The sequence below is a fragment of the Muscardinus avellanarius genome (assembly GCF_963383645.1).
Source record: "Muscardinus avellanarius genome assembly, chromosome: 13".
NCBI classification, from domain to species: domain Eukaryota; kingdom Metazoa; phylum Chordata; class Mammalia; order Rodentia; family Gliridae; genus Muscardinus; species Muscardinus avellanarius.
Window position 1 is genome coordinate 323,919 of NC_137799.1, and position 21,638 is coordinate 345,556.

The window sequence follows — 21,638 nt, forward strand, 5'->3', positions numbered from 1 at the left end:
CCAGCCACGCAGGCCCAGGGCAGGCAGGGCTAACGGAGCAGCGGTGGGCGATGGCGGCTTTGGGAGGCGCCACACACGAGTCTGGGCTGGACTGGAGAATAAACCAACCTGGCGGTGCAGCGAGAACCTCAGAGATCAGAGGAAGAAACGAGAACATGGCAAAGACAAACACCATCGGAAACTCACAGGTAACGCCATGCGGAGGCCCAGTGTCTTCTGAGGCAAGATGTCCAAGCGTGCTCCGGCCTGACACAGGGCCTGGCCACGAAGCCCCAGGTCTGCAACGTTCTTAGGAGGTGTCTGCATCTCTGGTCCCTCGGGGTCCCTGCGGGCGTCGTGTGCAGAACCTCCTCCTCTCGCAATCACGGTCCATCAGAGTCTGATCCCAAGTGTCCCACCAGCCCCAAAATGCCTCATAGGGGGTCAGCGGCGGCTGCAGAGCTGGTGTCTGGCAGGCCGTTCTCCTGGGCCTCCTGGGCTGCACTGGCCTGCCGCTGGGCCAGGGCTGCACTTGAGTGCCGACACTTGGAGGAGCCGCAGCGGCAGCTGAAGAGCTTGCCCTTGATGTCCCAGAAGCGCTCCCCATAGTCGAACCTAAAGGAGCAGAACTCAGCACACCTCTACGGGCTGAACACGGGCGGGCTTCCCGCCGCTGAACTGTCCCACCCACGCCGACTGTCAGGGTGCACCTGGGTCCTGCAGCACATGCATGAGCAGGACTCAGTGCCCTCGCCACCCAGACCTGGTCCTGCTGCACCAGGGGGGGCCATACGTACCCCAGCTGCTCCCCAGCCTGGATCAGGCGGGTACTGAAGAATGCAATCCTGGGGAAGCGCAGGTCCTGGTGAGACATGAAAACACGCACGGGCACGAGGTTGGGCTCACAGTGGTGGTTTATGAACCTGCTGACGTTCCCATAGAACCGTGCGTCGATGCAGTACACCTCTCCATCCTGGGGGCAAGAAAGTGAGAGAGTCCGTGGAAGGCTGCAGCTCAGCAAGGCGCTCTCTAAGGGCTTCTTGCCTCACGAGGGCAAAGCAGCCAAGAGCCAGGGCTGGTGCCACCCCTGACATGCTGGACGGACGGGCTTTCTCCTGTGACCCACCGTGGTTACGCAGGGACCTGTCAGAGCGGGACAGCAGTGCAGACATGTACCACAGCCCTGGAGCCAGGCAGTATGGCCACACAGCACTGAATACCATGACACCAGAGACGGGCATCTTCTAAGTAGGGCACAGAGAAGAGCCCAAGGCTCTAGGGGACCCATCACCTTTGCCTGGAATAACTTCTGTGGTTCTGTTTCATAGCAGACGGATTCCAAGTAGATGGTAGGATAGAGATTAGCTCAGTGGACTTGACTGATCCACAAGCCATTTATTTATTTATTTATTTATTTATTTATTTTTGCGGGTCTGGGGATGGAACCCAGGGGAATTTGACCTCCGAGCTACACCCCCTACCCTATTTTTTATTCTTTAAATTTGAAACAGGGTCTAAGTTGCGGAGGGTCTCACTAAGTAGCTGGGGCTGTCTGCGAACCATGATCCTCTGGTCTCAGCCTCCCATGCTGGGATGACAACCATGAACCACCATGCCTGGCTCCACAAGCCCTTTAGATGTGGAGTTTTCTCCTAGACTGCGAGAAGTTGCCGCTGCCTATCAGGGGCTGTGCGGTGAGGAACTTGGGAGACCTGGACTGATAACAACAGGGACTGGACACTGACCGACTTGTCCACAAGGAGCGACCCAAGGGCCTCCCAGGGCTGCACCCAGCCACACCAAACACCAGCCTGCATACCCAGAGAGCACCAGGGCAACTGTCCTAGGCTGCAAGGTCTGTGGCACAGCCACAGGAAAGGAGGGCATCAGTGGAGAAGCCAAGGAAACTGCAGTGAGGCACGTGCTGGGGGCCTCGCAGGGCCCCAGCCCCATGGAAGGCAGGACCTATATCATAGGCTACTCCCAGACACCTGGCTACACCAGCATGAGCATTAACCACAGCCAAAGGGGCACTAGTGGAGTTCAAGAGGCTAAAAACCAAACAGCAAAGGCAAGCTCGGGGTGGGGGAGGCGGCTCTGACAGGCTGCCGTGTGACTTTGGGCTGAGGTGATGACCAGGCTCCAGGTGGGCTGGAAACGTGGACACAGACAAACACCTTCAGCCAGCATCCCCATGACGACAGACCCCTCAGAACTGCCCCTGGAGAACTCAGCAACGGCCCCCAAAGCCAAAGACGCAGCAGACCAAGTCCAGGTACGGACTGTGGCTTCTGCTTCCGGGTAAGAAGCCTAGGACACACAAGCTGCCCTTGCTTTTCAGAAAGCAACTCTGAAACCAGCAACCACAAAGTCCTAAGGTGCCAGAAAGCAGTAATAAAAATGGGTGCCTCAGCCTGGGCTCCAAGAGGGCTTCTGAAGTGGGGGTGCCAGTCTGTTCACAAACCTCTGGCTGACCTGGAGTGAAAGCAATCACCAGAGACCCAAGCAGAGAGGGGCCACCCTGACAGAAGGGGCAGCGGGGCACCACTACCACACCCGCCATGTGGACCGCGGCAGTTCTCCCACAAGCAGCGGCAACCATCCTGGTGACGGGCTCAGGGAAAGCCAGGAGCCAGCACACGCTGGGAGGAGAAGAGCACGAGGCTCTGTCCAGAGATGGCCAGACTGAGACCAGGGCCCACCAGCAGTGACAGCTGTCCTCGACAGGGCAGCCAAAGCCTGCCTCTGGTGCACGACCTACCTCTCAGGGGAGTGAGAAGTCCTGGACAAGAAACACAAGGGATGAAAAGATCAAATAGGGCTTTCCTCAAAACTCACTGGCCACTCAGCACCCCGCACAGACGAGCAGAGCCTCGGAGGCTCTCTGACGACTACAGACCGCACAAACTGTGCACGAGGGCACTCGCTGGGACACCATCGGAAAAAGCTTTCTAGCCAAAAGCAACCTCGACGCCCCCAAAAGACTGTCCTAACAGTATACTGGCTTCCCTAGTACAGACAGGTGAGAAACATATATACATCACACCACTTTTTGCGTAACAGGAGCTGGAAATAAGAAACACACACACTTCTTATGTATTTCTACAAATACCTGCTGGGGTGGGGGCGGGCACCATGCTCAAATGTCCTCCACACTCTGGCCAAGGCGGCATGTGGGGAGGTAGGCCTCAGGAGGTGAGCTGGTTCTGAGCAGAGCTCACCATGGAGCCGTGCCGCAGGAAGCCGGCCTCTCCTACTACTCAAGGGCATGGCAGGGTGCTGGTGAAGACCAGGAGGCGGCCCCCTGCAGGACCTGGGCCTCCAGCCTCCAGAGTTCTGAGAAGTAGGATCCTGTTGCCTGTGAGCTTCCTGCCATGGTGTTTTGGTATAGCAACTGAACAGACTAAGCTGGCAGGTGATGGGATACTGTAGCAGGGAGAGAAGCAGGTTTTGCTGAGCATGAACTTTTTTTTTTTCAGTACTGAGGATAGAAGCCAGGGGCCTCGTACTGATCTACACCGTAGCCCTACATTTTTTTTTAAGTCTTTTTAACTGTTTTATTTTTAATATTTAAACAGAGTCTTACTAAGTTGCTGGGGCTGCCCTCAAATTTGTGATCCTACTGTCTTAGCCTCCCAAGTACTGGGTTTACAGGTTTGCACTACCATGCCTGGCTAACTGACTTTAAAGCATATAAATATTTTGTACAAAATTTTTTACTTTTATTTTTTATTTTTGCAGTGCTGGGGATGGAACCCAGGGGCATTCTACTGCCGAGCTACACCCCCAGCCTTATTTTTTATTGATTATTTTGAAACAGGGTATCACTGAGTTGCAAAGGGCCTAAGTAGCTGAGGCTGGCCACAAACCAGATCCTCCTGTCCCAGCCTCCCAAAGGCTGAGATGACAAGCGTGCACCACCACACCTGGATCCTTTTGTTTTTAAACAGGGTTTCACTAGGTTGATGAGAGTCTCACTACATGCTGAGACTGTCCAAGAAACTAATCTTCCTGTCTCAGCCTCCCAAGTACTAGGATGAAAAGCATGTGCCACCACGATTGGCCTTCATCAAGGATATTCTAAAACTAAGGTTTTGGGAATGTTCACTACAGAAGAGACAAGTATGAAATCAAAGAAGTTGGATAAAAACCCTGTACTGTCAAATATGTGCGAGGAATCTCAGCATGAATGCAGTTAAACACTGGTTCATTTTATTGCTCTGTCTTCCGAAAGGAGAGGGGTAGGTCTAGTGCCAGTGGTACCCAGCAGAAACAAGCAACCTAGCATCTGAGTGTGTGTGTGAGTGCGTGTGACTAGAGACTGAGCCCAGGGCATTCTACCGGAGCTATACCTCCAGCTACCTTTTATCTTTATTTGGAAACAGGGTCTCACTAAGTCGCAAAGGGCCTCACTAAGTAGCTGAGGCTGTCCACAAACTCAGATCCTTCTGTCTCAGCCTCCCAAATGCTGGAATTACAAGCATGCGCCACCATGCCCAGCTTTTAGCATCTGAACTTGTTATCTAAAAATCATTTTCCCTGAAAGGAAAAGGCTGTTTGGAGAAATGGCTGGATCCAAGTGTGAGGCAGGGCTGGGCACAGGCAGCCCGCGGAACTAGAAAGCAACAGGGAAGAAGGCAAGAGGCCAGTCTCAAGGGCTCTCGTAGCCACAACACACGATTTGTACATTAAAGAAGAATGGCTAAAAATAATCAAAACATGCCAAGAAAAAAGATGACACGATCCATAGGGACACATAAAACAAAAAAGACCACACTTCCTTTGCAGTCAGAAGTTACTGGGCTTCCTCCTCCTCCCCTGAAAATGGAGGCTGAATACAGGGTCAGGGTACCTTGCTATATGGGGGTGGTGATCGTGATGTGGGTAGAAAAGATCCCTTTTTAATTAATTAATTAATTAATTAATTTTTTGGTGGTACTGAGGTTCCTGGAAGCCCTTCTACCTCTGGGCTACACTCCCAGACCTAATATATATATAGAAATAGGGTCTCTTAAGCCAGCACAGCTGGCTTCGAACCTGTGCGATCCTCCTGTCTCCACCTCCCACCGTGGGGATTACAAGCATGCATCACCACGCCCGGCCCTTTATGTTTTTTTAAACAATTCCTTTTTACAAATGTGGAAGGGCAGATGACGCTCTAAACACGACTCAGGGTCCTGCTGCCAAGAGACGGCGGGTGAAGGGGCGCAATCAAGGGCTGTTCCCCGCCCCAGAGGGCAGGGATCAACGTCCTTCCAGAATGCAGCTGGAGAACACAGGGCCGCTGAGCTCCAACCTAGCACCTTGCTGCCAGTAAGCACCTGGGAACAGATGAGCAGACACCAGGGACGCAGAAGTGTCCTGAGGACAGTGTCTTCTCAGCAGCCAATGGATGGTGTGGGGTGCTTAATGAAGCTTGTTGGGTGCAGCAGGCACAGCACAGCCCTGACTGCTCTGGGGATGGCATCAAGTGACGGCCACAATGTTGGTGTGGTGACAATACGCTGACTGCTCACGAGTGCTGCACCTCTCACAGGCACATGCCTGATGGGACAGGGCAAAAGGGCTTATTTGTAAGTTTATTACTTAGCAAAATGCCTGATGAGATCAAGCAAGACACTGGCAACTGTCAAGTCCAAGAGGTGGCATGAGAGCCGCTCATACAGACTGCCTTCGTTTTCATGTGCAGCTGAACATTCCCACAGGCAAGGAACAGGAGCCACTGGCGGCAGCGGTGGAGAGCAGGGCTTGCTTTCCTTTCTTTTCCTAACTATATGAGACCTGATGTTTTTTGTTTGTTTGTTTTTTGCAGGTCTGGGAGTGGGACCCAGGGGCATTCCACCTCTGAGCTATACCCCCCGCCCTATTTTTTATTCTTTATTTTTCCAACAGGGTCTCACTGAGTTACAGAAGGCCTACGTAGCTGAGGCTGTCCATAAACCACGATCCTCCTCCTGTCTCAGCCTCCCAAATGCTGGGATTACAAGCGTGCGCCACAATGCCTGGCAGACCTGATGGTCTTAAAACTAGGGAAGGGCAGCAGAGAAGGCAGCCAGGAACCTCAGGTGAAGAAGGATGCTGCCACAAGCAAGACAGTGCAGGTGGGCAGGTGGGGGTGGGGAGAGGCTTACTCAGAGCAGTGAGAAGATGCCCAGCAGGAGTCTGGCTCTGGCCACAACTGGGAGAGACCTGGCAGCCATCATGGCACAGTCACTGGGCACCCCTCTCTCACGGATCATACTCCAGGGACTCACCTCCACTCTCCGGAGCCACAGGGTGCTCCCCAGCACACACCCACCACCCAGCAAGCAGGAAAAGAAGGTGCTTTCTACGGGCCTCTCGGCTCCTACTCATTCGCTGCTTCTGTTCAGAGGTTCTGGCCCAGAGATAACACACACAGCGTTTAGACAACCTTCCTCTCACAGCAGGAACTGCCCCACTCTGTGCCCACCCCCCAGGCCCGATTGAGGGATCTGTGGCTGCCCAGGATGGGGTTATTCCCACAAGCACAGTTGCACCCCGAGGAAGAGCCTTAGCCTGACCCTGATGTTATGCAGTGGTCATAGGTGGTCACTCACCTCGTGCAGAGACAGAGGCAGCTCCCTGCACAGGAGCCTGGTGTGTGCTGCCCTCGGGTACAGCAGGGCTTCTTGGAGGGCTCCTCCTGCACACCCACCGCTCCCCCAGGTGCTGACTGAAAGACAAGGCCCTCAGTGCAGACATGTGTCACCGGCAGCACCCAGCTGAGAGGCTCACAGAGGCCAGTGGCATAGGCTGGCCGTTGTCAGGCTCTGGCTCTGTCCCTGGAACAGTAAAAGCTGGCACACCTGACTGGCTTGGCCAGACCGACCTCACCAGATGCTGTTAATTCATGTCTCTCCCACAACAAAGACAGTGTAGGTAGACGTGCCTCCCTTTACAAGCCTCCACTGGCCCGTTCCTACGGCACAAAGGCTTCCAACACAAGAGTCCCTGAGATCTTTAACATGGGTTCTTTTCAATCCTGTGGCTCTTCCTGACTTTCTCTCATCAAGCAACCCTCTGCTAGGCCTGAGGCAGATAAACGGTGGGGGCAAGTTAGGGCCCCATCACCAAGACCCTGCTCCAGAGCCCCGTAAGTAAGGGAGATGCAGATCAACGGCCTAGGAGGCGAGAAGGGGTGTGTGTGGGCAGGCTCTCATCAGAGCACGTGGGATGCCATCACTGAAAACTCAGTGCTCAGGTGGACATGGTCTGGGGTCTGCTCTCAGCTGGAGCAGGTACCAAGAAGGCTTTTCACATCCCTGGAATGGCCCAGAAGAACCACTACTCTGGTATTCTAGAAAAGGCAAATCGGGGTGACAGGAGGCAAATCAGGGTGGGTGTATGCCAGCAGGGAGAAGGAAAGCGTCCCTGGGAGATGTGACAAGGGGCAGCACTCCTGCCACTTCCAAGGGCTGGGAGCAGCTCTGCTGCAGTGCACGAGGGGTGGGTCAAAGAGCCCAGAGTGCTCACAAGAGGCCTGAGGCTAACATCCTCCTGGGAAAGATGGAGGCTTCCCAGGCACAGTGAGCAAGATGTGGAAGGCCTGGCCACAAGTGCTTCAGAGACAGAGGGCAAGAGAGTAAAGTGCTCACTCACACAGGACGTGGCGATTTGTGCAGGAAGCCTGAAGGAATATTCCAAAAGATTACCACAATTAAGAAATGAATGCATTCCCAGTTTTCTGAGGAATCTCCACAGTAGCCGCACTAATTTGCAATCCCACTAACGGTGTACAAGAGTTCCTATCTCTCCACATCTTTGCCAGCACCTACTGCTGTTTGACATCTTGATGATTATCACTCCAATTAAGGATAGATGAAATCTCAGTTCAGTTTTTTGGTGGTACGGGGAATGGAACCCAGGGGTATTCTACCTCTGAGCTACAACCCCATCCCTATTTTTTATTTTAAAACAGGGTCTCACTGAGTTGCAAGGGGCCTCACGTAGCTGGGGCTGTCTGCGAACCATGATCCTCCTTTCTCAGCCTCCCAAATGCTGGGATTACAAGTGTGCGCCACCACGCCTGGCTTTCAGTGTAGTTTTGATTTGCAGCTTCCTGATTGCTAATGTTGTTGAACATTTTGCATATATTTATTAGCCATTTCTGAAGTGTCTACTTAGTTCAATTGCCCATTTCTTAAGTTCTTTATTTTATTGGTGTACTATAATCACTCACCATGATGCTCAGAGTGACAGAGGCTACACACACACACACACACACACACACACACACACACACACACACAGTGAGCCCACCTAGTTCCCACACTTTCCCCTCTGCTCCTTGCCCACCTGTGTCTGACACTGTGACTGACACTGATAAATCTGTGTGTGTACACCATGGATATGATGCAGCTATACCATTGGGTAAATTGGCTAACTTTCCAATAATACATGCATACCCATGTTTATAGCAGCATAGTTCATAATAGCCAAATGATGGAGCCAACCTAGGTGTCTATCAACAGATGAATGGATTACAAAATTATGTGATATACACACAATGAAATTCTATTCAGCAATAAAGAACAAAATTATATCATTTGCAGGAAAATGGATGGACCTGGAGAACACTGTGTTAGTGAGAGTAGCCAGGTCATAGGCTTTCTCTCCTGAGGAAGCCAGGGAGCAACTGGGATCCAAGAGCAACTTCAGATAGTGGAGGAGAAACCCCGGGAGCAGGGGCTACTCCAGAGGGGAGAGTTCATAGTGAGCCACTTCCACTACTGTGCACAAACGTGAGCACACCGAGCCGATCCCAATGTCCTGTATGGGAGGGGAGAGGAGAGGGGCCGGGAAAGCCTGTCCAGTGCTGTGTGCATGCAGGTCACTGCCATTACAAACCCCATTGTGACGTGGGACTAGAACACGCCAATCACCATATAAAAAGTACTACAGTATACATGATACAAGAAAAAAATGAATTCAGCAGGTCAATATATGAAAAACCAGCCAGACGTGGTGGTGCACGCTTGTGATGCCAGCATTCGGGAGGCTGAGACAGGAGGATCACAGTTTGTAGACAGCCTCAGCTACTTAGTGAGGAACTCTGCAACTCGGGGAAACCTGGTTTCAAAATAAAGAGTAAAAAATAGGGCAGCCGGGCATGGTGGCGCACGCTTGTAATCCCCGCGCTTGGGAGGCTGAGACAGGAGGATCGCACAGGTTCGAAGCCAGCCTCAGCTACTTAGTGAGGCTCTCAGCAACTGAGTGAGACCCTGTTTCCAAATAAAATATAAAATAGGTCTGGGAGTATAGCCCGGAGGTAGAAAGCCTCTGGGTTCTACCCCCAGTACCACCAAAAAATAAAAATAAAAATAGGGCTGGGGGTGTAACTTGGAGGTCAAATGCCCCTGGGTTCCATTCCCAGACCCAGACACACACACACACACACACACACACATACACACACACACACACACACACACACACACTCACTCCCTCTCTCTCTCTCTCTCTCTCTCTCTATATATATATATATATATATATATATATATATATATATGTATGTATAAAAACTCCAAATACTAGCTACAAACAGGAAAAAAAAATTTTTTCCCAGTACTGGGGATTGAACCGAGGAGCATTCTACCTCTAAGCTATACCCCGAGCTCTATTTTTTACTCTTTATTTTTGAAACAGGGTCTCACTAAGTTGTGTGTGTGTGTGTGTGTGTGTGTGTGTGTGTGTAGGGTCTCATTAAGTAGCTGAGGCTGGCCGAGAACCTGCGATCCTCCCCTCTCAGCCTCCCAAGTACTGGGAATTACAAGCATGCGGCATCATGCCCAGCTCAAAAAAGGAAATTAAATTTAAAAAGCAAGAGTGCTCACAAGAGCACATGAAGCACGGCATACACAGGAGTAAACGGATCCAGACGCTGAACATAAGAGACTCAACTCAGTAGGAAGGTGGCCCCCAGGGGCCAGCCTCAGACACAGGCCTGAGAGGACTCAGGTTTCACACAGCCAGGCTGCATGGACACACTAGTCCTCAAACGTACCCAGCAAAGCAAAGGACGGACAGCAAACTTAAGTTTGAAAAAGAACCGTCCAAGGACTAACACCTAAGTGCCTACAGTGACCAGGAGCATGGCACTGGTATGAGGATCAGTCAACAGGACAAAAGAACAAAATGCGACCCAAACACAGACAGCGACTCCTCTGCTGGCCATGCCAGACAACCGTGTTCACACAAACAGACTCCGTCCTCACCTCAGACCACACACCTAGGTCAGTTCAAAATGGACCTGAACCTAAACATAAAACCTGGAGACAACTTTCATGACATTGGGGTGGACAAGGGCTCCTCAGGACACTGAAAGCACTGAGCATGGAAAAATGTTTTAGCTGGGGATGGTGGTCCAAGCCTGTAATCCTAGTACTTGGTAGACTAAGACAAGAGGGCCGCAGGTTCAAGGACAGCCTCAACTTAGTGAGAGCCTGTTTCAAACTAAAAAATAAAATAAGGCTGGGGGTATAGCTCAGAGGTAGAAAGCCCCGGTGCAATCCCCAGTACTGCAAAGCAGTAATAATGATGATGATAATAACAATAACAACAACAACAAAATAATCTGCTCCAGCAAGACACTGAGAAAATGAGGAAGCAAAGATCAGACAGAAGGGCACACATCAGCTACTCTCACACACAGGCATCTGCCACAGGGTACAAACTGCAAGACACAAAGAATCCTTATAACTGAAGAATGCAAGGGGCCTAATAAAAAATGGGCAACAAGTTAAAAAAAATCACTTCACAAAAGATACAAGAACATCTAATACATGAAAAGACACCCAACATCATGAATCACAGAGAAAATGTAAATTAAACCCAGAGTGCCTGGAACACTCCTCTACTGAGTGGCTGCTACGTAGTTTCTTTTCTAGTTAGACACACTTTTGCCACATGACCCGGTGAGCCAGCTCCTAGGTGTTTACCAAAGGAAATGAAACCTCTCATCCAGAGCAAACAACTCTAGGCGCCGGAGCAGGCTCATCTCCGGCTGCAGTGCCGGCGACCACAGAGCTGCAGTGCAGGCAGTGGAGCCCAGACACATGCAGCCTCCTCGCTGGCTCTCAGCCCTCTTCACTCTGGTCCCAGAGACCTGGAAACCAGGCTAGCCCACTAAGCCCTGGCCTGGCTCTCCCTGTCCAACCTCCCAGCACCCTGGGAATCTAGGGACATGTTCTCTGGCTGCTCTGGGTTACGCTTCTGTCCACACATGTAATTCTTGCCTAGTGGGACATTTCTTTCCACACCTCCTTTGCCTCTCACCCTGACCTCATCAGCCTCTCCCTCCTGCCTCCCCAAGTGCACATGGGCTTTAGCTGAGAGGACCAGCTGGGGCTCTGGTTATGCAGGGGAATCCAAGGCCCCTCTTCTCATGCGACCAGTGTTTGTGCATAAACCTAGGCCTCCTGCGTCAGGGGTCTACAGTGCGCCTGCCTGCCTGCCTGCCTGCCAGCGGCAGCCGCATCCTCTGCCAGAGTAAACACCCACACTGCACCACCCACCGCCAGCTCTGTATGCCCAGCTCTTCACAGCACATCACCTTGTTGTCAAGGTCGAAGAGGTAAGAGTCTTCTTCCCGAACGTCCGCTTCTGAGTCAGAGATCAGCTCCCCAACGTACCTGGAGTGGGGAAGGGGACACTGAGCATGCTTGGAGTGTGCGTGCCACCGCTGTGCCCTGACATGAAGGATGGTGCCGGGGCACAGTGAGCCGACAGACAGGTGGGTCTTCTCTCTAAGATCAGGGCAGCAAGCACCATCAGAGGCCCCTGTGTCTGCAGCACAGGCGGAGCCCAGCACAGTCACCAGCGACGAGCATCTCTCTTCCAAAGGCACTCATGAGCTGGTGAGAGTGACCCAAGGCACAGAGCCTGGGCAGCGGCCAGGAAGTGAAAACAGGATGCGTTCTAAGGCAGCCAGCCAGCAGATTTCTCCAGAGGTTGCACCACATGACCAGGGATCCCACTGCTCTGAGACAGGAAGTGCCTGCTCCAGAGGGGTCAGGGATGCAGATGTGGGGTCAGTCCCAGAAATGACATGTGCAGCCAGAAGACCTGGGTGACCTGGGACCCACTTACTCGCAGACAAAGGTGCCCAGCGGGATGTCCTGCAGGGACCGCACACCCCAGCCCATGTCTTGTGTCCGATAGAGCTGCAGCCTTGCCCTGAAAAACAGGTAGATTGGCGGTAGACACACAGGGCCCACACTCAGCAAGCCCAGCATGCAGGCATTCTGAGAGGAGCAGTGAGCACAGGGAGATGGTGGGCGAGTGTGAGGGCTCAGGAGGCTCGAGTGACGGAGAGAAGGCGGGCTTCTTATCTGGGCGTGCCAGGACTCCGCCTCACAGCCAGGAATTGCCACAGCAGGAAGCGTTTCACCTGTCCTGCCTGCCCTGAGGACCAAAGGTGCTCACAATGGAGTTCCCTTCTGCTGGAACACGCTGTGCTGCAACGCCAGCAGCCCAGGCGCCACATCAGCCAGGAGTCAAGAGGGCTCCTCTGGGCCACAGACCCAGGGGCAGGCCATGCTTGAGAGGCCTCCACAAACTCAGGGGCCACTCAGAGCCATGTGCAACCTGTCAGTCCATTCACAAGCACAGGGCTGTGGGCAGGCCTGGGCTCGGCCCCAGGAGGACAGAGAAGTGTGGACTGGTCACTAGCACTCTGTCCTCTACTCCAGGTGGATCATGGTTACTGATGTTAGAACCCGACTCTGTGACAGAAGAGCAGAGGCCAGGCCTTACGGGATCAAGTGCCTTGAGTGACTCGGGAGGGAGCCCCGTAGTCTGAGCTGTCATGAGACACCACCACTCACCGTTAGAGAAACCCAGTGGACGCAGAAGGCCACTCAAGCGTCCAAACAGAGGCAATAAACCTAGTCCCCTAAAGGTACGTGTGATTGATTCTACTCCTTAGTGCCGCGGACCCAGTACCCTCCCTTCTTTGCAGCCCAAGTCTGAGCTGGTGGAGCCTGACTGGGCATCAAAGCATGTCACGAGACATCAGCTCCACCTGTATACATGCCTCTTCGTGCCAGGGCAACCTGAGTGCCAACAACCCTCTCACCTGAGACCATTCTGCACAACACGATTGCGGCAGTTCCTCCAGCAGGAACAGGCATGATTGCACTCGAAGATCAAGGGTGGCTCTGCCATGTTGAACTCTGGCAAGAGCCGGCCATCCTGTAGACAGAGGGCCAACAGGAAGCAGCGTCAATCACCTTTCTTTCCATATGAACTGACATCAACACTTATTTTACAATGTGCTCAGTGAGGCCTTGCACAGACATTAAAAAAAAAAATGATGGTTTCTGATCAAACTCAAAATACCTAGGGAACAACAGGGCCAAGTCTCTACTTATGGCTTGAATGGGAGGGATGTGCAGGCCTGGAGGCCTCTCCAGGCAGCCCTCAGTCCCACTCGCCACCCTCCGCCTGTCCTGCTGGGCAGCTGACACAGGCCCCTGCAGCCCCAGGCGTTGTGCTTCCCCACGACTCTCCTAAGCTCTCGGCCTTGCTGCCTCAAAAGCCGAGCCATCTTCTCCTTCCTCATGCTTGAAGCCACACCAGGGCTGTCCTCAGAACAGTCATTCCTGTTCAGCCCTCCCCAAAGGATGTACTTCAGGGACACAGCCACACTCGCTCTTCTCCCCCATGTGGTCCTCTCATTCAGAAAGACTGCCACTGCCATGATCCCTTCTTTCTCTAAAGGCCCCTTTGGGAAGAATCTGCTGCTGCCCCATACTCAGCCTACTTCCTCTTCACCAGCACACTCTGGCTTCTCTTTCATCCATGACCCCTGGACTCCAAAACCTATGTGTCTTCTGTCTTACTGGTGTCCCTCCCTGAACTGCGCCCTGGCCCTGACTCCTCCTACTGGCACCTGCCAGCCACTTCCCAGGCTGCAGCCTCCCTGGCCACTGTGTGCAGTGTGGCTTGCTCCATCCAGCCTGCCCCTGGCTGCCTTCTTCCCCACTGAGTGTCTCCTGCCACTCACTCACAAGGCAGGGCTCACCAGACACAACAACGAAAGAGGTTTCTTCCCTTGACCAAGTCGGGCCAATCACCCTGCCATGTTCCAGGAGGCTAGAAAGGACTCAGGACCCAGCACTGGGCCTTGTGAGCCCACACTGCAGCCCTGTGACCGGCTCAGGCAGCCTTTGCTTCGGCCTCCTGCCTGGTCTCCACCGGCTCACCTCCAGCTCCTCCTCCCCAGGGCCTAGGCCAGTCTGGAACCAGGAAACGACTGGTTTTCGTCAGTTCCCTTCAGCAGAACTTACCGCACACGTACACTTGCAGCAAACGAGCGGCCCTCACCTTATCGTACCAGCAGCGCATGCTGAGCTGACCACACATGCAGGTGCTGGAGGAGCAGTCGTCGATGCACACGCAGTACTGGGGACAGACAGCCGCACAGCACCATCAGATGGGCAGACGCCCCCTCCTGTCTCTCCCTCCCCAATAAAGACACAACCACCCTTCACTTGACATGGGCTTTCTCCAGAGTGAGCGAGAACAGTCAGGACATGAGTGTACACGAGAAAAGGGGTGGGGAAACCAGAGAAATACCACTGCTCTTGAGGTCAGAGACTCCATGGGAAGGTGAGGAACACAGGCCCGACAGTGCCCGTTCTGAGGGTGGGGAGTTTCCCAGCCAAGTCACAGGATAGCCATTTAAAACACATCTGATTTTAGCCAAAAAGGAAGGAAGAGGCAGTGGGTAAGAGTAGCCTGGGAGCTGGGCATGGTGGCGCATGCTTGTAATCTCAGTATGTAAGAGAACTGCAGGTTCGTGGCCAGCCTCAGCTACTTAGTGAGGCCCCCTAAGACTTTGTGAAACCGTATATCAAAATAAAGAATAAAAAACATGGCTGGGAGCTAGGCATGGTGGTGCACGCTTGTAATCCAGCATTCAGGAGGCTGAGACCAGAGAATCACAGTTCACAGACAGCCTCAGCTACTTAGTGAGGCCCTCTGCTACTTAGTGAGATCCTGTTTCAAAACTAAAAAATAAATAGCTGGGCATGGTGGTGCATGCTTGTAATCCCAGCACTTTACAGGCTGAGACAGGAGAATCGCACAGGTTTGAAGTCAGCCTCAGCTACTTAGTGAGGCTCTTAGCAGCTTAGTAAGACCCTGTTTCCAAATAAAATATAAAATAGGTCTGGGAGTAGCCTGTTAGTAGAATACCTCTGGGTTCCATCCCCAGCAAAACACACACACACACACACACACACACACACACACGGCAGGGGGTATAAAGGTCCAATGCCTCTGGGTTCCACACCCAGACCCGCAAAAAAAAGTGTGTGTGGGGGGCGCTGGAGGGATAACTAGAAGGTAGAATGCCCCTGAGTTTAATCCCCAGTACTGCAAAAGAAAAAGAAAAAGTAGCCTGGGACCTCGTGTAACCTCAGAGGCAGTAAGGCTGGCAAAGGTGAACTGTCCCCTGATGGGAAGAGGGAGAAACAATGGAGTTCTGGGTCCAGGTTCCCTTCAAAGGCCCTCTGTGCACGGGGCTCCTTTCACACACGCTCTGAGCAGCAGGCAGTGTCAGGACCCAGGGACTGTTTGGCACTGCTCTGGGGCCAGCTCAATGCCCAAGGTGGGACCCAAGGTCCTTTTCCTGACAGAATCATCAACAATTGCCTTTCACCTCCTCAAGGGAGGCAGCTGCTGAAAGAACACAGTCTTTCTGGGAAGCCTCCATGGCCCCTTCTGAGAGCCGAGAGAACCCGGGACTCAGGGCTCCGAGGCCCGCATGCCCCTCCTGGCCCAACCCACCAACCTGCAGGTGAGTGATGTTCCTGTCGATGTTCATGGGGGAGGTCACGCAGTTCTGAGAGACGTACTTGTAGTTGCTGGGGCACGGCTCACTGTCCACAGCGTTGACACAGGGGATGGGGATGCGCTCGTAGCCTCGAGCAATATCTCTGCCATGGGAAAGGAAGGCCATTACCTCTTGCTGTTTTAGGTTCTGCCCTGCTGGGAGACAGCCACCAACAAGGGCCCAGGTCTGGGGACTGCAGCGTCAGGAGATGCATCCACCCTGGGCTCTTCCAGCCCACAACCACCTTGTCCGAGAGCTGTCTCACCTGCTCACAGTCTTCTCAACAGCGACGGGCCTGTCCGGGGCTGAGTCCCGCAGCGCCTTGCTCATCTGCAGTGCACTCCACACCTGAGAGTTGAGGCTCGCACACTGCAGAGGCGTCTCGCCTTCCTTGTTTCTTAAGGTGACATCTGAATCCCGAGAAAGAAAGAGGCTAAAAAGAAAAAATGGAAGCAGACAAAACGTCTAAATCTTAACTTAAAAGCGATAGGTGGAGAGAGACTTGGAAATTACTATACTTGCTGGAACACAAGGAACCCTCCACCTTGGCACATCCTGGGCACACGTGCTGCCTTAGCTTGAAAGGACGGTGGCAGCTGAGCCCAGACACCTGCTCCCCTCCCCTGCCATTCACCAGTGTTCTCAGCAGGAAGAATGTGCAAGAACTGCAGAGGGTATTTGATTTTTCATTCAAATTTACTCTCAAGGATAAAAGGGGAGTGACAGTAAGAAAAAGCTGGACTATGCAAGGTCAGCAGCCCAGCGGGTGACCCACTGAGTGCAGGCATGGTCACTGCGTGTGGGCTAAAGCCCACAAGGTGCTGGGCCCAGGCTGAGAGGCATGTGCCCTCTTGGAGTCCAGCATTTCTAGGTGTGGGCTACCTGAGTTTAGTCCTGCCCCCATATCCCTCGTAAAGATCACAGCTGCAGCCACACCCACCCACCACAACCCTAGTGTAAAGTATTCATGGGAAAAAGGTCCCATGCTGCTGGGCTTGGTGGCACACGCTTGTAATCCCAGCATTTGGAAGGCTGAGACAGGAGAATCATGGTTCGCAGACAGCCTCAGCTACTTAGCGAGGCTCTTCACAACTCAATGAGACCCTGTTTTAAAAATAAAAGACTAAAAAATAGGGCTAGGTGGCGCACGCTTGTTGTAATCCCAGCATTCGGGAGGCTGAGACCAGAGGATCATGGTTCACGGACAGCCTCAGCTACTTAGTGAGGCCCTCTGCAATTCAGTGAGACCCAGTTTCAAAATAAATAAAAAAATAGGGCAGAGGGTGTAGCTCGGAGGTTGAATGCCCCTGGGTTCCATCCCCAGACCCGCCAGAAAAAAAAAAAAAAAAGGGTTAGGGTTGTAGCTCAGAGGTAGAATGCCCCTGGGTTCCATTTTCGGTACCACACACACACAAAAAAAGGTCTCATGTTTAAAAAGGGTCCTAAAGGACCAGCACCGGAGTTGCCTACATCTCGGGCCCTGTCTGTGGTGCTGTTCTAAGGAGAGGACACCTAGAACCCACGATGGCAGGAAGCCACTCAGAACTGTCCCCATGCCTCCTCCTGGTAGGAGGGTCATTTCTGAGGCTCTGCTCAAGGTGTGAATAGAATCTAGGATTTTTCACAACATCCCTACCTGACCCAGAAATGAGGTAACAAATGATTTTACATATGGACTGGGAGAGACACTTCTTTACCTATTGTGCAGCAAGGAAGCTCGTCCACCCAAGGAGCAAAGGCCTGCCTGGCTGCAGGCCCCTAAACACTAGGCCTGGGAAGGTATCCAGCCCTCCAGAGGCCCAGAGCAGCGGGGGCCAAATCAGGGCAGAACTACACTCACACGACACAGTCGTAGCGATTCTCCCTGGCAGCAATGTGCAGGGGTGAGTCTCCGTGGATGTTCACTGCATGCAGGTCGCACTTGGCAGCCAGCAGTATCTCAGCTATGTCCACGCAGCCTGAGAACGCCGCCCAGTGCAGGCAAATATTCTCCTCCTGAACAGAGACACAATGGGCCCAGTGAACGCTGTCTCTGGCATGATGCTGTGGCCAGGCAAGGGCAGCTGCTCTGCTCCTGGGCCAGAGGAGAAATGCCAGAAGGCATCGCTAGCCACTCCCAGCCAAGGCCACATGGCAAAAACTTCACATTTCACCAAAGAGCATTCTTTCTTTTTGTTTTGTCATTTTAAGCAACATAATCACAATATAAATACCTTAAAGTAGGAAAAAAACCCATCCAGAATTACATCAACCTAAACACAACACACACACACACACACACACACACACACACACACACACGGCGGGACTGGGAGAGACACTTCTTTACCTATTGTGCAGCAAGGAAGCTCGTCCACCCAAGGAGCAAAGGCCTGCACTGGCTCCAGGCCCCTAAACAGTAGGCCTGGGATGGTATCCAGCCCTCCAGAGGCCAAGGGCAGCGGGGGCCAAATCAGGGCAGAACTACACTCACACGACACAGTCGTAGCGATTCTCTCTCTCAAGAATAAAATTAGGGCTAGGGGTGTAGCTTGAAGGCAGAACACCCCTGGGTTCAATCCCCAGTACAGATAAAAATAATTAAAAATTATGTTGAAAATTTAACAAATAAAACAAATATTAAAGAGCTTACATAAGGAAAAAACAAAGCCTAGACACAAATGTGAGAAAATGTTAGCCTGTCAGATAGCCAAGAAACAAGACACTTAACCATTAATACACGAGTGCCGCCCCTCCCCCTCACCATCCCAACACAGCTTGCCTCTGCTGGGCCCTGTCACCAGAAGCCTCTCAGCAGAGCCTCGGGCATCCCAAGCACTGAGTGGGTAGTGCGCTTGGCCACGTGGACTCATGTCATGGTTTACCAAGCCTTCCCTTGACTGAACACTTTGTTCATCTGAATTTTCCTCTGAGATATAATGCTAATGAATATCTTGGCACTCTTTTTTTCTGAGTAACTTCTCAAGACAAAATCTAAGAGGGATTGCTAGACATAGGATGTAAATGGAAATGGACTCCTAACAGTTTCTACTCTACCAGTGGACCAGCTCACTGTGGCCTTCCCCTCAGGAAGCACCAGCGATGTTCACAGCAGCTGCAGACAAAGTCAAGCTGATCATCCACTTAGCCACCAGGGCTACAGGAGGCTCAGTGCTGAGACAGGGCCTGCCTGCTCATCTCTGCCCTCATTCTGCCATGCTCACAGAGCAGGGTGGTGCCTGGCCCCGTTCTGGGACTGAGTCTGTGGGCCCTCGGGGCCACGTCTAGCTCATCTGTAACACTAGGGTGCTCTCAGACAATCAGACAACCTCCCACCCGATGCCCACGTGGCATAGTGCGGTCAGGGCTTTTCAGCTCAGTGCACATTAGAAAAGATAAAAGCAGAACAGAGAGTGGTCTTATTTGTTAACCTCATACACAAACAATTGTCAGCCCCAAGCATAGGCTTTATTGCCTCCTCTATAAAGAAGACACTAAAAGCAAACCTCTTTTTGTCAATCTTAGTGTTTTCTGAAAACCTTAGTGTATCTGGGCTTTCTTTTCTGATTGTTATTCTTTGTGGCTTTCTACCCCTTTGATCTTTGGTTTCCATCTCCCATATATCTGAGAATTCAGGGGCTTTTTTCTTCTCCCTTTATCAGAATAATTTATGATTTTGTAACCAGAATTGCATTCAGAACTTCCAATTAACCCGAGACCCTCCTCCGTGGTACTGTTCAGCCACTCAGGACACAGGCCTGTACTTCCCCAGCACTGTTACCAACGGACAGAAGTGTCTATGCTGGACCAGACTGGATAAACCCTCCTACCAGGGAGAAAAGAAGCAAGCAAACAGTATGTTGAAACACAGCACAGCAGGCAACAGAGAAACAGAAGAGGGGGCTGCCAGCTTTCCTCTGCACATGGGAGAGGCAGGACCAGGCAGAGCCCTGGTGCTCAGGACAGAGCTCCAAACAGGCTCTGGAAACCCAACTCCCACTGAACGCGCATCCCTCGGGTGCCGGGGCCACAGGCCTGGGAGAAGTGCCTGGGGCCAGGGCTCACTCCCTCACACAGGTGAGGAGCACTGTCCCCCCAGAGGCCAGGCACTGGTGGCTGTAGACGGGACCTACGTCAGTGAGGGCAGCAGAACCCTTGCACTGACAGCTGCTCCAAGATTCTCCATCAGCCTGACAGGCAAAACCCACACAATTCAGCTAACCTCAAGCCAGCTGGCCCAGAACAAAGTTCAAGAGTACTACAGGAAGGCAAGAATTCCCAACATCCTGACATCTTTCTACCAGCTACTGGTTACTTGATATGCAAAGAAACAAAATTACAGCCTGTTGACGCAAACTAAAACTGAAGCCGGAGCGTGAGCTGGCAGGCAGCTGGAGTGAAGCACAGATGTGCTCAAACTATCACAAGGACCCCCAGAACCTTCCAGGCTGAAAACACGTCTGAAACCACACCAAATAAAATTCACAGCACAACTGCGAAAAAAGATTAGTAAATTGTAATACATATCAATAAAATCAGCTAAGCTGAAATAGAGTGAAAACTTAAACTTAAAAACTGACCAGAATGGCCGGGCGTGGTGGCGCACGCTTATAATCCCCGCGCTAGGGAGGCAGAGACAGGAGGATCGCGCAGGTTCGAAGCCAGCCGCACGCGCTGGCGTTGGAGACCCTGTCTCCAAATAAAAATGTAAAAATAGGTCTGGGAGTGTAGCCCGGAGGTAGAAGGGCTTCCAGGAACCCCAGAACCACACACACACACACACAAAAAAAACAACTGACCAGAACGCCAGGCGTGGTGGCGCACGCTTGTAATCCCCGTGCTTGGGAGGCAGAGACAGGAGGATCGCGCAGGTTCAAAGCCAGCAGTGCTGGCTTAAGAGACCCTGTTTCCAAATAAAAACAGATGTAAAAATGGGTCTGGGAGTGTAGCCCGGAGGTAGAAGGGCTTCCAGGAACCCCAGTACCACAAAAAAAAAAAAAAAAAAAAAACCTGACCAGAACTAGGTGCAGCAGTGCATACCTATAATCCTTATAATCCTTGTACCTGGAAGGCTGAGACAGGATGATTGCAGGATAGCAGCCAGCCTTAGTAATTTAGCAAATTCCTCGAAACTTAGTGAAATAGTTTCAAAATAATAGAGGAAAGCCAGGCATGATAGCACACACTTATAATCCCAGCATTTGGGAGGCTAAGACCGGAGAATGGCGGTTCACAGACAGCCTCAGCTACTTGTGAGGCCCTCCGCTACTTAGTAAGACCCTGTTTCAAAATAAAGAATAAAAAAATTGAGCAGGGGTTGTAGCTCAGAGGTTGAATACCCCTGGGTTCCATTCCCAGTACCACAAATAAATTAATTAATTAATTAATTAAAAGAGGAATCCAGGTGTGGTACTTCCCTGAAAAGCAGTGAGTGGTGGTTACTGTATCAGGACAGGATACATAAGAAAAAAAGAGCAGGTGAGTTTGAGAGGGATGAAGTGGGAAGAAACAGATGACAGGGCCCTTCAGCAGTGTGTGCCATTGAGGCCTTGCAGGGATGCCACGCTGGAAGCCCACAGCAGCCCAGGAAGACAGGGGACGGGACAGAGGACATGTGTGCACATGGAAAACAGGCGTGTCTTCTTGTGGTACTGGGGATTGAACCAAGGGGCACTCTACCACTGAGCTAAACCTTAACTCCCCTTTTAAGATGTTTTTATTTTGAGACAGGGTCTCACTAAGTTGCAAAAGGCCCAAGTAGCTGAGGTTGCCCTGGAATCGCAGCCCTCCTGTCTCATCCTCCCAAGTACAAGGATTACAT

General features: G+C 52.1%; 1 protein-coding gene across 1 annotated transcript in view; it reads right to left on the bottom strand.

Moving 5' to 3' along the window:
• Positions 1 to 413: 413 nt before the first annotated feature.
• The window catches only part of EHMT1 (euchromatic histone lysine methyltransferase 1), a gene marked incomplete at both ends in the record, with an annotated part of 188,790 nt that continues 167,565 nt past the window's right edge, over positions 414 to 21,638 (bottom strand). Inside the window, 9 exons of the mRNA XM_080709450.1 lie at positions 414 to 594; positions 777 to 952; positions 11,552 to 11,630; positions 12,088 to 12,174; positions 13,076 to 13,191; positions 14,326 to 14,403; positions 15,797 to 15,941; positions 16,104 to 16,271; positions 17,679 to 17,833. Of these exons, the coding sequence (XP_080565576.1) occupies positions 414 to 594; positions 777 to 952; positions 11,552 to 11,630; positions 12,088 to 12,174; positions 13,076 to 13,191; positions 14,326 to 14,403; positions 15,797 to 15,941; positions 16,104 to 16,271; positions 17,679 to 17,833 (1,185 nt within the window). The remainder of the gene's footprint in view (positions 595 to 776; positions 953 to 11,551; positions 11,631 to 12,087; positions 12,175 to 13,075; positions 13,192 to 14,325; positions 14,404 to 15,796; positions 15,942 to 16,103; positions 16,272 to 17,678; positions 17,834 to 21,638) is intronic.